Source organism: Dryas octopetala, chromosome 2 (genome assembly GCF_963921425.1).
Source record: "Dryas octopetala chromosome 2, drDryOcto1.1, whole genome shotgun sequence".
Taxonomy (NCBI): Eukaryota; Viridiplantae; Streptophyta; class Magnoliopsida; order Rosales; family Rosaceae; genus Dryas; species Dryas octopetala.
Window position 1 is genome coordinate 12,615,028 of NC_141367.1, and position 12,988 is coordinate 12,628,015.

The 12,988-nt window shown below is 34.7% G+C and overlaps 1 protein-coding gene and 1 pseudogene across 3 annotated transcripts; both read left to right on the forward strand.

The window, feature by feature from the left end:
* Positions 1–2,463: 2,463 nt before the first annotated feature.
* Positions 2,464–4,596, forward strand: LOC147293181 (loganic acid O-methyltransferase-like). Of its 2 annotated transcripts, XM_086234423.1 has the most exons (4): positions 2,464–2,542; positions 2,771–2,845; positions 3,097–3,759; positions 3,998–4,596. In XM_086234423.1, exons 2-4 carry the CDS (start codon positions 2,777–2,779, stop codon positions 4,325–4,327), a joined length of 1,062 nt encoding a protein of 353 aa, XP_086090549.1. In that variant the 5' UTR covers positions 2,464–2,542; positions 2,771–2,776; the 3' UTR covers positions 4,328–4,596. The 2 variants fall into 2 exon arrangements, with proteins under 2 accessions (XP_086090549.1, XP_086090548.1); XM_086234422.1 differs by lacking the exon at positions 2,464–2,542 and having other exon boundaries at positions 2,568–2,845.
* Positions 4,597–7,881: 3,285 nt separating this feature from the next.
* Positions 7,882–9,930, forward strand: LOC147293182 (1-aminocyclopropane-1-carboxylate oxidase homolog 1-like; annotated as a pseudogene). The gene is made up of 3 exons (XR_015120862.1): positions 7,882–8,427; positions 9,098–9,423; positions 9,647–9,930. The product of XR_015120862.1 is annotated as a 1-aminocyclopropane-1-carboxylate oxidase homolog 1-like (transcript).
* The last annotated feature ends 3,058 nt before the right edge of the window (positions 9,931–12,988 follow it).

Below are 12,988 nucleotides of genomic sequence, written 5' to 3' on the forward strand. Positions count from 1 at the left end.
GAATTGTATAAAGAATGGCAATTCATACAGTAGGACCAAATTTTATAAGTGTTAGTTTTGTGATTGAGTCAACAGATTCTGAAAACTAATTTCAGCATTCATGTTTAGAAATTGACTGAGGTGAGACATAGTTACAGCATCAATGGTTATGAGTTATTTAGGTACAAAATAGCCTAAGAACTTCTCATAGTCTGATGTTTATGACTATATCTTGACTAAGTTGATCCGAGTTTGGGTTTAGTTAATATCTCCAGCGCAACTATAGGTTACTTGCTGAAACTATCAGTAAAGAGGTTGATCTTGAACAATACCAGTCCAACTGGGAGAATGTAAGATGCTCATGGACGTTAGGCCTTGTTCTACTAGGTTTCAACTAACTGTTTTGCTTAAGATGCAAGTAATAAGGGGATTAACTCAAACCACTTCATGACTAGTACACATAAGGATGAAATCCTAAACTAGTATGGACTAGGATTACTTGGATACCAATGCTATGTGCTGTATGCTAAGCATAACTAAATAAGTCTTTATATAGGAGTCTAATTAGGATTGAGAGAGGGGTACCTTAGTGGAGGACACTCGGGATCTCAAGACTCTATATATAGCATAGGTCCCCAACCACATAGGTACTTGAACTATTCATTCACTGCCCCATCTCGTGTGAAGTTCTGAAGCATTGTGTTGGCAGGAAGACTTGTGTATTGTGACTTTTCATCGAGCAACTGGTGTGCATCTAGATTTCTAGTTAAATACCTGCAATTAGACATGGCATCATCAGGTATGTATTTGTTGTGTGTTACCTATTATGAAAGCATGATTACCTATAGAATACAGTTTATATATATATTTGATTTGTGCTTATGAGTTGTGTATGTTAAAGATGTATAATAACACTTACAGTAAGACCCTTCTACTATTGAGGGATTGCTTAAATAATTTTATTTAAATGGGCCAAAATTTATATTATATTTCAAAGATCCGAACTGTCTATTTTCTAGGTCTCTATTCCTAGATCATCTATGCAAAAACTTAGACAAATCGAAAACCATTAAGATATTTAATTTTGATCAAATAAATAAACGAACAAAATATTTTTGATAAACACTTAAAATGGTGACCATTTAATCAACAATGGAGTGGATCCCACAAAAAATTCCTTAAATAAGTTTATTTAAAAAATCTCTTAATAGAAGGGGTCTGTATGTGAAAAGTAGTACTATATCTACTTAATTTTAAATATAATTCGAACTGCTATATATTTCTCTTCAATAATGAAATACTGGACTTTGATGTTAAGTATATTAGAGTGAGTTGAATTTTTTATTTCTTTTTTGGCCAAGAGGCATGAGTTGAAATTTAAGTAATAGATATACATGCATTGAGAGAGAGAGAGAGAGAGAGAGAGAGAGAGAGAGAGAGAGAGAGAGAGAGAGAGAGAGCTGCACGTCAGATGGCCACCCAATGAATAGTGGGATGGACAAATGTTTGGATTTTGTTTTTGGTCAAATAAACTGTTTGGATTATGTACTTTTTGAATCAAATGATGGATTAATCATAGAAAGTCTGACTTTTTTTTGGCCATATATGATAGAAAGTCTGACTTAATGTCCATTTATGAGTTTATTGATCTTTCCATTTAGAAAATAACTTATCTATCCCTGTGATAGGGACACGTAGTATCACAGAGAGAGAGAAAGAGTGAAGAAGGTATCACAGAGAGAGAGAGAGAAAGAGTGAAGAAGGAGAGAAAGAGAGTGAGAAAAAGAGAGAGAGCCAATGAGAGAGGAGGGGGGGTTGACAGGTGGTATCCTAGGAAAAATTATTAGGTGTATATGATACAATACTATGTGGTGCATGTAACCAATTCAACGTATAAGGGTATTATTGGATGATATATTTATATTAATAGGGTATAGTATTAATACATTCACTTATATTATGACACAATGGATTGGTTACACCATGTAACGGTGTATCGATTATACAAAATAATTTCTCTTATCCCAGAGGATATAGGGAAGTTCTTCTCTTCCATTTAAGGCCTCAAAGGCCATTATGCATCAAACGAATCCTAATAATACTAATATTATGCATCAAACGAATACTAATAGTACTAATTATCTTGTTTAACAAACAACAAAAGTGAAATTATAGAATCACACTTCTTCAGTAAGATTATGATAAAAGTTAGAGAGTTGGAGTTTACTAGAATATTTCATTTGTTAACATTGGCTTTGGTCCGTTAAGGGGACATTGTTGACATTGCTGTTGTTCTAATTAATTAATTACCATTCCTCTTCAAAGGTGGCGCCGCATACTTGTCTTAATTAATAACCATTAATTAAGAAAAATATGACTTTTTTTATGGTCAAGGATAAAAGTTTGGCTTACGTACATACACACTTGTTCTTATCCATTTGCTATGAAATTCAGTCAGGAAAAAATAGTATAAATATATCAGTTGAGAGAGCTTTAATCTGCATACTCTGAGTGAGAGAGAGAGAGAGAGTACACCTACGTACTCCATAAATCTTTGAATCAGGTACTCGATCTTTTGGTTTTTCAGTTTTTGTTTTTGTTTTTATTCTTGTTAAATGCTTTCTAAAAGTAAATATATTTATTTTTTGAAAAGTATACAATTCAGTAATTAAGATGAAAGTTATGATGTCTAAAGGGAATTGGGATTCTAATGGATTTTAAAAGAATTTAAAAATCCATAAAATAAGCTTTTCGATCATCCAGTTTAATTTCTTGATAGTTTCAATTTCAGAGAGGGATGGAAGAAGCATTTCCTATGAATGGAGGAGATGGCCAATACAGCTATGCCAAAAATTCCAATTCACAGGTTTATATATATATATATATATATATATATATATTCATTTATATAATTTTTCTTTCCCGTTAACTAGAACTAAGAACATGCTTTTGATAAACAAAAAAAAAAAAAAAAAAACTAGAACTAAGACACATACCTGGACAAGTACCAAAGATGCAAAGACATATTTTAAAAAATCAACCCCCATTGTTTGAGCTGTGCTTCTGTACTTGCGAGATTTATTTGCACTTTTCATGTTAGTACACTTTTTATTGTAGGCGAGGGCAGCTGGTACTGTGAAGGGAATGCTGGTCGAGGGAATACTTGAAAACCTTCACATTGGAAATGATGTATGTCCTATTTCAACCTCATTTCGGATTGCTGATTTGGGTTGTTCTATTGGACCCAACACATTCATTGCAATCAACAATATTATAGAAACCGTAACACAAAAATTCCAGCACAAACGCCACTCTGATTCCCTACCTGAATTCCATGTATACTTCAATGATCATGTTTCGAACGATTTCAATAGTCTCTTCACCAACCTTCCCCCAAATAGGCAATATTTTGCGGCCGGAGTGCCGGGATCATTTTATGGAAGATTGTTTCCTAAAGCCTCCCTTGATTTTGTGTACTCTGCATACTCTGTGATATGGCTTTCTAAGGTACCAGAAGGAGTGGCTGATTTGAAATCACCAATATGTAACAAGGGGAGGATTTTCTATTCCAATGCACCTATTGAAGTTGGTGAGGCATATGCTGCTCAGTATGCAAAGGACATTCAGTGCTTTCTTGAGGCTCGAGCACAAGAGCTTATTCCCGGAGGGTTAATGGCCCTTCTTATTTCTGGACGTCCAGATGGGACACTTCCAGGAGAATGTTCTTGTGGCCCACTTTACGAACCCGTCGAATCTTCCCTTATAGATATGGCCAATGAGGTATGTATTGTTGACACTATTATATATACATTAATTCTCTTAGAATATAGAATCATTGTTTGAGGTTATATTTTAGATTGTAAGACGTCCAAAGTTAAAATCTAACCTTATATGATAAACATATAAATAAAGTCATAAGTTTGTACATTTCTTTATAATTGATTTTGAGTTGAATGCTCTATGAAAAAAGATCTATTCTAATTCTATATAACATTAATGTACCTATGTGTACATGCAGGGTTTAGTAAGCCATGATAAACTGGACACTTTCAACCATCCAACATACAGCCCATCAGTGGAAGAGCTACGGAAGCTGATACATGAGAATGGAAGTTTTGAGATTGCAAGATTGGACGAGGCCCCTCGAACACCTATCCCTCTGAATACTACACAAGAGGTTAGAGCTGGCATGGAGAGCCTTTTAAAAGAACACTTTGGCTCTGAAATTATGGATGAGCTTTTTGAACGTTACTCAAAGAAACGTGAAGCACACCCGCGTCCATTTCTCACTACTGAGGAGGATGGCTTGGGTGTTGGATTGTTTGTCCTTCTAAAGCGAAAACATTGATGACAGTTCGCTCCTTAATTTTCTTGTACAATGGATTTGATGCTTTGTTTTTCTTGTCTGTAAGCAAATAAAATTGGTGGCTTCCTAAGCCAATGTAATATTTGTGGATTGCTTTTTCTGTTTTTTTGTTTTTTGTTTTCATTCTATGTATCTTTTACTTTTGGGATGAAAAGAACTTTTTGTTCTATACAATTAAGTTGAAGATTGAGTGAATTTTGAAAATTTGTTGTTGAATATTATTCTTAATTTGAAATATGAAATTTTTATTAGGCATAAATTCAATTTAGACACATAACTATATATGCTATTTCAACGAGATCTACAAACTTTCAAATATTTCAAATATACACATATATGATTTATTATATATGTAAATTGAAAAATGAAATTTTGTTCATTAATCAGTTAAATGTCAGCTTGGCTTTTGCTTACGGGGATTAATTGGCGACGTGGCACCAACTTAGCATACATTTCCCGCCAAATGAGCGACACATATCCACTTGACACGGGCCCACACACCCATCACCTCTTTCCCGCTCGTTGAACGCTCGCCTGACCATTTAGTCTTCCAAAAACATCACGTTTTCCCTCAAATTCGAATATAAATCCGTCACTTGTGTTCAATGAGCGAGAAATAGATGATGAGTTTGTGGACCCGTGTCAGGGGTTAGGTGAACCCGTGTCGCTCATTTCCCGCGGGTCCACCTAACCACTGACACGGGCCCACAAACTCTCTCTCTCTATTATTATTAAATTGTGGGCCCGTGTCGCTCATTTGGTGGGAAATGTTTGCTGAGCAAAAGCCAAATTGTCATTTAATTGATCTCTCAACGAATCAATGGACAAAAATTCATTTTTCAATTTAGATAATAGATCGGGTATATATTTGAAATATTTGAAAATTCATGGATCTCGTTGAAATAGCATATATAATTATGTGTCTAAATTGAATTTATGCCTTTTTATTAATTAGAGCATTTCCAGTTGTGCATGCAATAATGTGCCAATGCTATACTTTATCGTACTCGTGGTCATTTTTTTCTTTCCTTACGAAAGAGAAATGTTATCATACTCGGGTTTCATGCCCATTTTTTTTTATTATATTTGTGGTTCATATGTCCATTTTTTTCCACATTAATTTTATATAAGGTTTTTTTATTTTCCTTCCAACCTACCGTTCTCTTTTAACAAATATAATTCTAATAAATTAATATTCCTCAAATTCAAAGATGACATACTTGACTTTTAATGTTAGTCTATCAAAAGTAGTAAGACCCTTCAACTATTGAGGGATTGCTTAAATAATTTTATTTAAATGAGCCCAATTTATATTATATTTCAACAATCTGAATTGTCTATTTTCTAAGTCTCTATTTCTAGATCATTTATGCAAAAACTTAGACAAATCAAAAATCATTAAAATATCTAGTTTTGATCAAATAAATAGATGAACAAAATATTTTCAATAAACACTTAAAATGGAAACCATTTAATCAACGATCAAATAATTTCCGATTTACCTAAATTTTTACAAAGACGATCCTTCAATTGAGACCAAAAAAAAAAAAAAAAAAGGTTCGGATCATTAAAGTTTAATGTGGAGTAGATTCCAAAAAAAATCTCTGAAATAAGTTTATTTAAATAATCTGTTAATTGAAGGGGCATGTGAAAATTAGTACTATATCTACTTAATTTTAAGTATAATTTGAACTGCTATATATATTTCTCTTCAAGAATGAAATACTGGACTTTGATGTTAAGTACATTAGAGTGATCGAGTTGAAATTTTTTATTTTTCTGAGAGAGAGAGAGAGAGAGAGGAAGGAGCTGCACGTCAGATTTCCACCCAATGAATAGTGGGATGGACAGATGTTTGGATTTTGTTTTAGTCAAATAAACTGTTTTGATTAACCATGGAAAGTATGACTTAATGTCCAATTTATGAGTTTCATGTTCTTTCCATTTAAGGCCTCAAAGGCCTTCCAACGAATCCTAATAGCACTAATATTATGCATCAAAAGAATCCTCAGAGTACTAATTATCTTGTGGTTTTTTTGGCCACATACTAATTATCTTGTTTAAACAAACAACAAAAGTGAAATTATAGAATCACACTTCTCCACTAAGATTATAGGAGTTAGAGAGTTGGAGTTTACTAGAATATTTCATTTGTTAACATTGGCTTTGGTCAATCCGTTAAGGGGACACATTGTTGACTTTGCTGTTGTTCTAATTAATTAATTAATTACCATTCCTCTTCAAAGGTGGCGCCACATACTTTTCTTTGATGTTGAAGCTATGAAAAGTACTACTTTTTTTTTTTTTTTTTTATGGTCAAGGTTAAAAGTTCGGCTTGCGTAGATACACACTTGTTCGATCTTATCCTTTTGCATGAAATTCAGTCAATGAGAGAGAGAGAGAGAGAGAGAGAGAGAGAGAGAGAGAGATATACCTACGTGCGTACTCTGGAAATTGAGATTTTAATCTTTGGATAAGTTCAAGTTTAGATTAACACCTGGTGTAAGATCAAATATTGACTAAAATCAATTTCTAATCTTACACACGGTCTTGTTGAATATTTAATCTTATTAAAGGACTTAAATCTAGAAGTCCCTAAATCTTTGAATCAGGTACTCTTTTGGTTTTTCAATTTTTTTTTTTGTTCTCCCTAATTAACAAGCTAGGAACATTGTTTTACTTGTTAAATAATTGGCTCAATTACAAAATGCATCCACCAACTATATGTGGTATTTCAAATTTGTCCATAAAAAAAAATTATTTCATAGCAAAAGTGGCATCATACAAAAATAATTTTATATCCTTTATATATATATATATATATATATACTAGCCTCTTTGTACTAGCTTCCACAAGTACGAAGCGGTTCTTTCTGTTACGCAAACATGAATATTTTGGTAAGTGTAATTAGTTTAATAGGCTGTTCGTATGTAATCCTATTACATATTATTTTTTTTATTTTTTATTTTCATTTAATCATTGAGTTGAAAATTTAAAATCATATAAAAACTTAACTAAATAATTTTAAAATGTACAAAATGAGAAAGAAAATATACACTACAACAAATTTGGCCAAAGGCCTCCAATTATATATTTCAACTAAAGTTGAGAGGGTGGCAATTACCAATGTGGCTGGTCACTAATACTTATTCTTAGTGATTACTTCACTCAGTCAGCTATTAACAGTGATTTAATATTCAACTAATTTGTCTAAAAGTTGATTAAATTGTATAAAGGTTAATATTCAAATTAAATAAAAGGGTTTAGCGGCTTCTTCCCAATAAAAAATGAACACTTTACACCCACTAAATATAGCCCAAGATAGATTAATCTAAAAGGATAGACGTAGATAAATATTCCTAGTTTAGTCATTACCTCTTAAAAAGGTCAAAGATTCTCTTTGGCGGCCACAAAAATACATCCTTTGGCGTCAACTTGCTCTATGATATATCTTTGCAAAAATACATACTTCCTCGATCTGTGCTGTGAATCATCGCTAGCCTAAGATATCCACTGAAACTGTAAGGTTACCTTGCCACAAACCAATATGGTAGCTACCAACACAAATGGGGTTCCAATTCCCAATAGACAAAGTGAGCTAAAAGCTTTTGACGACACAAAGGAAGGTGTTAAAGGCCTTGTAGATGCTGGGATAACAGAGGGTTCCTCAAATCTTTTATCAACCACCATATGACTCCATCAACAACACCTCTGCTACTTCAGAAGATCAAACCGAATTTAGCATTCCGGTCATAGACCTCAGAGGCCTTGACAGTCAAACTAAGCGCAAGGAGATTGTTGCAAAAGTCGAAGAGGCATCAGAGACTTGGGGCTTCTTTCAGATTGCCAATCATGGAATTCCTGTTGGTGTTTTGGAGGAGATAAAGGATGGGGTGCGTCGGTTTTATGAGCAGGACACTCAAGTGAAGAAAGAGTTTTATACTCGTGATCACTTCAGACCTCTCATCTACAATTGCAACTTTGATCTGTACAGTGCACCAGCAACTAATTGGAGGGATACCTTTTTGTGTTACCTGGCTCCTAATCCTCCTAAGCCAGAAGATTTGCCAGAAGTATGCAGGTATGTGACAAGGAATTCTCTGCGGATGAGTTTATGGAATTAGTTTGATTAAGAATGCATATCCCTCTTGATGAATATAGATGGTATGATCATGTATTAAATTTTGGTAATTAAGGGGGACTCAATTCTTTGACCAACTTAATGGTGGGTGTGACAGAGAAAACTCTCACATCGGATAAGAATCTCATATGAGATTTGTAAGGATAAATAAGCAGTATCACTTAACAAACTAGTCTTTTGAGTTGAGCGTCAAAGTTTAGCATGTGATAAAGGTATCAGAGTGGGCCCAGTTTCTTATTTGATATCGATTTTGACGACGGTGTTGTGTGTTCGAGTGAGGTAGAATGTCACGAACAAGAATCTTACATCATATAAGAATGAGTTTGATCTCGGGTTTATATTTGGGTGAATGGGCAACATCTCTTAAAATGCTAGTCTTTTGGCTTAAGTGACAAGTCCTAGCCTCTAATAGTAGGCCATTTGAAATGGGGACTCTCCTGAAAGCTTCTTACGCTCATATGAAGGTGTGCAAATACGTACGTATTAATGCCAAATATGACAATGTTATTTTCTTTCCTCCGTAGAAGTGAAGTTTGATTTTCTTCCAAGAATAAGTATCATAGGAAAAATGATATATGTGTATATTGCTTTTCTGTGTTTCATCTTGTAGAGACATCCTTGTGGAGTACTCAAATCAAGTGATGAAATTGGGGAAGTTATTGTTCGATCGAGTTGTTGTCTGAGGCTCTTGGGCTAACGCCAAGTCACTTGAATGACATGGATTGTAGCAAGGGGCTTATGATTTTAGGCCATTACTATCCTGCTTGCCCACAGCCAGAACTAACAATAGGCGCAAGCAAGCATGCTGATAATGACTTCCTCACGGTCCTTCTGCAAGATCATATTGGTGGTCTCCAAGTTCTTCATCACAACAAGTGGATTGATGTTCCACCTGTGCCTGGGGCCCTAGTGGTTAACATTGGAGATCTTCTACAGGCAAGTAAATATATATCTGTACCACTACTATGTTACTATGGAGTAACGAAATATGGTACCATTATTATGTTGCTATGTACGTATATATTGTTACCATTACTATGTTACTATGTATCAAGTTCTTCAAGTTTGAATTTCACTAATGTCACTTTTAAATTCTTAATTCGATTTGGTTTTGTATTTTGAGTTTTCCATATTGAATAACATGCTTTTGGGGTTCTAGTTTATATCAAATGACAGATTCAAGAGCGTAGAACATAGGATGTTGGCAAACGGAAAAGGTCCAAGAGTATCTGTTGCGAGCTTTTTTGCCACAGGTCTACGGACCCATCAAGGAGTTGTTATCAGAAGACAATCCTCCAAAGTACGGGGAGACCACTGTGAGGGACTATACTGCTCACTTCAATGCAAAAGGCCTTGATGGAACCTCTGCCTTGAATCATTTTAAGCTCTGAACTTGGAGACAGTGAAACAATGCGCATATGGTGTATATTTTATACTAAATAATTTGGCATGATAAATTTCTGTGCATTGTATTGGTTGTTAATTATAACATGACTCTCTAGGCATACATTGTATTGGTTGTTTTGATTGTAATAATTATGATTGAACTACGTATTTCTCAAGTGTTTTGGCAGAGATTTCCTAGCCTGTTCTTTAAAATATGCAGATAAAATTTGAAAGAAGAAGATGAAGAGCGTGTTGAGATGAGAATTAGGTTATATTTTGAGAAGCATATTGTTACAAAGATTTCAAGCGTTTTTTCAAAGCTTAATAATCTCTCCCTGTGGTAGTTAGAGAAAAATAGGGAGAAAAAAAGAGAAAAATAATGTATAGGCCAAAAGTGTCCTTTACTAACCTATGTGGCACGTTGACATAAAAATTTATTACCTTAAAAGTTTTTCACTCCAATAGATGAGGCAAATATTTAGAGTAAATATTATTTTATATATTTAGTAAAAGCTACATTATTGGAATTGATGAAATAATAGGTAAAAAAAAAAAAAAACAGCTCGTTCACCACTGATTAAAACGATATTCTTCGTAAGAATATACATGTCTATTCTGAACCATATATTTCTAGTGTAAAGTATCCACTAAAGTAAAGGTACCCTGCCACAAACCAATATGAAAAAGATTCTCCTTAGGTAGCCAAAAAAACATATCCTTTGGCGTCAACTTTCTCTATGATCTTTGCATAAATACTCACTTTTTGTGTGAATCATATCTGTTTGCCTCAAAATCCAAACGGCCACGTGTCAATTAGGTCATAGATCAAGGAAACCAGGTCCTTCTAATTTGCGTTTGGGCGTACCAGTACACGGTCGAGAGCTTGAGTGTACAATTGTTGAGTTGCGTGAATCTGACTTCTACTCAGGCGACCGTGAACCGAAAAAGGAACACCCCTCGGTTACAAGAGTTCTAATCCCTTGGTTGTAAGGACTTGGGGTAGATGGACCGTATCTGATGTGATGGTGATGTGATGAGTGAACGTGTTTGAGTGATAAGGGTGAAATCAAGATCAAGTAAATAAAAATTAATAGTCAAAACTTAAATGATATTCGATATTAATCATAACTATGCGAGTATAAACCGTAAAATGCATAACCTAAACTATTTTAGGCTAAGAAAGCAATAAATCTTAATTATGCAAGAAGTAAAATCAGAAATTTGAATCTAAACTAACAATATGCGAATTAAAGCAACATAATCATATAAAAACCACTAAAAACTGAAGAACACAAGGGTTTTGATCCTAAAGTCTTGAGAGAAACTGTAATGACTTAGTTTTATTTAATTAGTTATAATTATATTTATATTTATGTAAAAAAAATTAAAAATTTAAGTTGCTGGACGCAAGTCCAGCAGCTTCTAGTTTTGTGTGGGTGTGTTTTGGTTTATGTGTGTGAGTTTTGTGAGTGGTTGAGATATAGGTGAGGTGTGTGCTTGTGTTAAGGCGGTGGTCTGGCGGTGGAGAGTGTGTCTGTGTGTTTAATAACTTAAGGCTGGGTTTGATTAACAAACCCAGCAAAACCCCATAACCCCAGCGAACCCGAGAGAAAGAAAGACAGAGAAAAGAGAAAGGAAGAAGAGAAACCGAGAGGGAAGGAAGGAAAGAAAGAGAAAGAAGAAGAGTAGAGGGACAGAGAGAGAGAGAGAGAGAGAGAGAGAGAAAGAGAGAGATAAAGGGAAAGAGGAAGAAGAGGTAAGCTCCACCTCCATATGCTCTGTTTTCTTGGATTCGAATTTAGGTGATGATATCTGTATTGGTGAAGTTTATTTGATTGTTAGAGTCGTCTTTAAGATCACAAAAAACCTAGAGATTGAAGGAGAAGTGAAGGATTTTCGGGTTGGGGTGTAGAGAGCAAATTTTCAGTTTTGAGTTTTTGAATTTTAAATTCATTTGATTGCGTTTCTTTTGATTTTGGTTGAAGTTTAAGTTTTAATTTATCATTTCTTAGCCTTAAAAACTAATTTGGATGGTGAGAATCTAAGAAAAATGAGTTTGGTTGAATTTTGGAAATCTGCCATTTTTCTGCAAATTTTGGCAGTGTTCAAGTAGCCTACTTTGAGGCCTTATAACTTGCGTTGTAGAGATCCGGTTTAAGTGTTGTTTGAATGGTTGTAAAGAGAAGTTGCAGAGCTTTAAAACCAGTATAAGCTTGCTCAATTTGGAGTTGATTTGATAGGGTAAACAGCGAGCCAAAGTTGGAAACAAATAAGCAAAAACTGGCAACAAGGTTGAAGATAATGAACAGTGCCGCCGGACCACCACTCGCACCACCGGAGCATGGCGGCGGCGGCGTGCGGATGCTCCGGTGACCGGGGAAAGTCCCTCCCCACTGCATTTTCGATTCCGAGTCCAACGGTGGACTCCGTTTTGCGATCCGAGTCCCTTAACTTAGTGTTTTCACTACACACTAGAATTAGAGAATGAGTGATTTTTATTTCGTAATTAATTGTGATTTTCTTGTACGGGATTAGGTTCGGAGAACGACCCGGAGACACGAGGCTATTTCTAACGGCGGATTAAACTTGTTTTCGAGGTAGGGGGATTTGGGGAACCTTAAACTGCAAAAAATTTGATTTTATTGAATGTTAGTTGAAAAATGCAATATGTGTGCTAATGTGTGACTTATATGAATTATTTGAATTATTTGAGCACAGTATAAATTAATTAATTATTATATAATTATGTGCATTTATTTGAATGTGACATTTATTTGAACGTGAAGCATGATTCATTGAGAAATGAAGATTTTGGTGTGAGTAGGGGTTGGGAGTTAAATTTAAATTTTGTAGTGTGCGTGGGGAGTGAAGTTTTATCCGTTGCGTACGAATAAAACGATCTATTTTTCCCAAGGCGCATTGGGACCTTCGATTGCGTATCGAAGTTAGGATATCTTGCACTTTAATTGCGAATTAAGGGCCAGTTTGGTATTGCTGTGAAAAAAACAGCTGTGAAGAAAAGTCAGCTTTAAAGTAAAGCAATTGAGTGTTTGGTAAACTATGTTTTCAAAAGTGCTGTGGGTGCAAAAAACAGCATCAAAGTGTTTGGTAAATG

Excerpts from the sequence above, each read along its gene's own strand:
- LOC147293181 (XM_086234423.1), top strand. The coding sequence starts at position 2,777 with ATGGAAGAAGCATTTCCTATGAATGGAGGAGATGGCCAATACAGCTAT. Across the intron at positions 2,846-3,096 it reads CCAAAAATTCCAATTCACAG|GCGAGGGCAGCTGGTACTGT; the intron begins GTTTATATATAT and ends TTTTTATTGTAG. Across the intron at positions 3,760-3,997 it reads TTATAGATATGGCCAATGAG|GGTTTAGTAAGCCATGATAA; the intron begins GTATGTATTGTT and ends GTGTACATGCAG.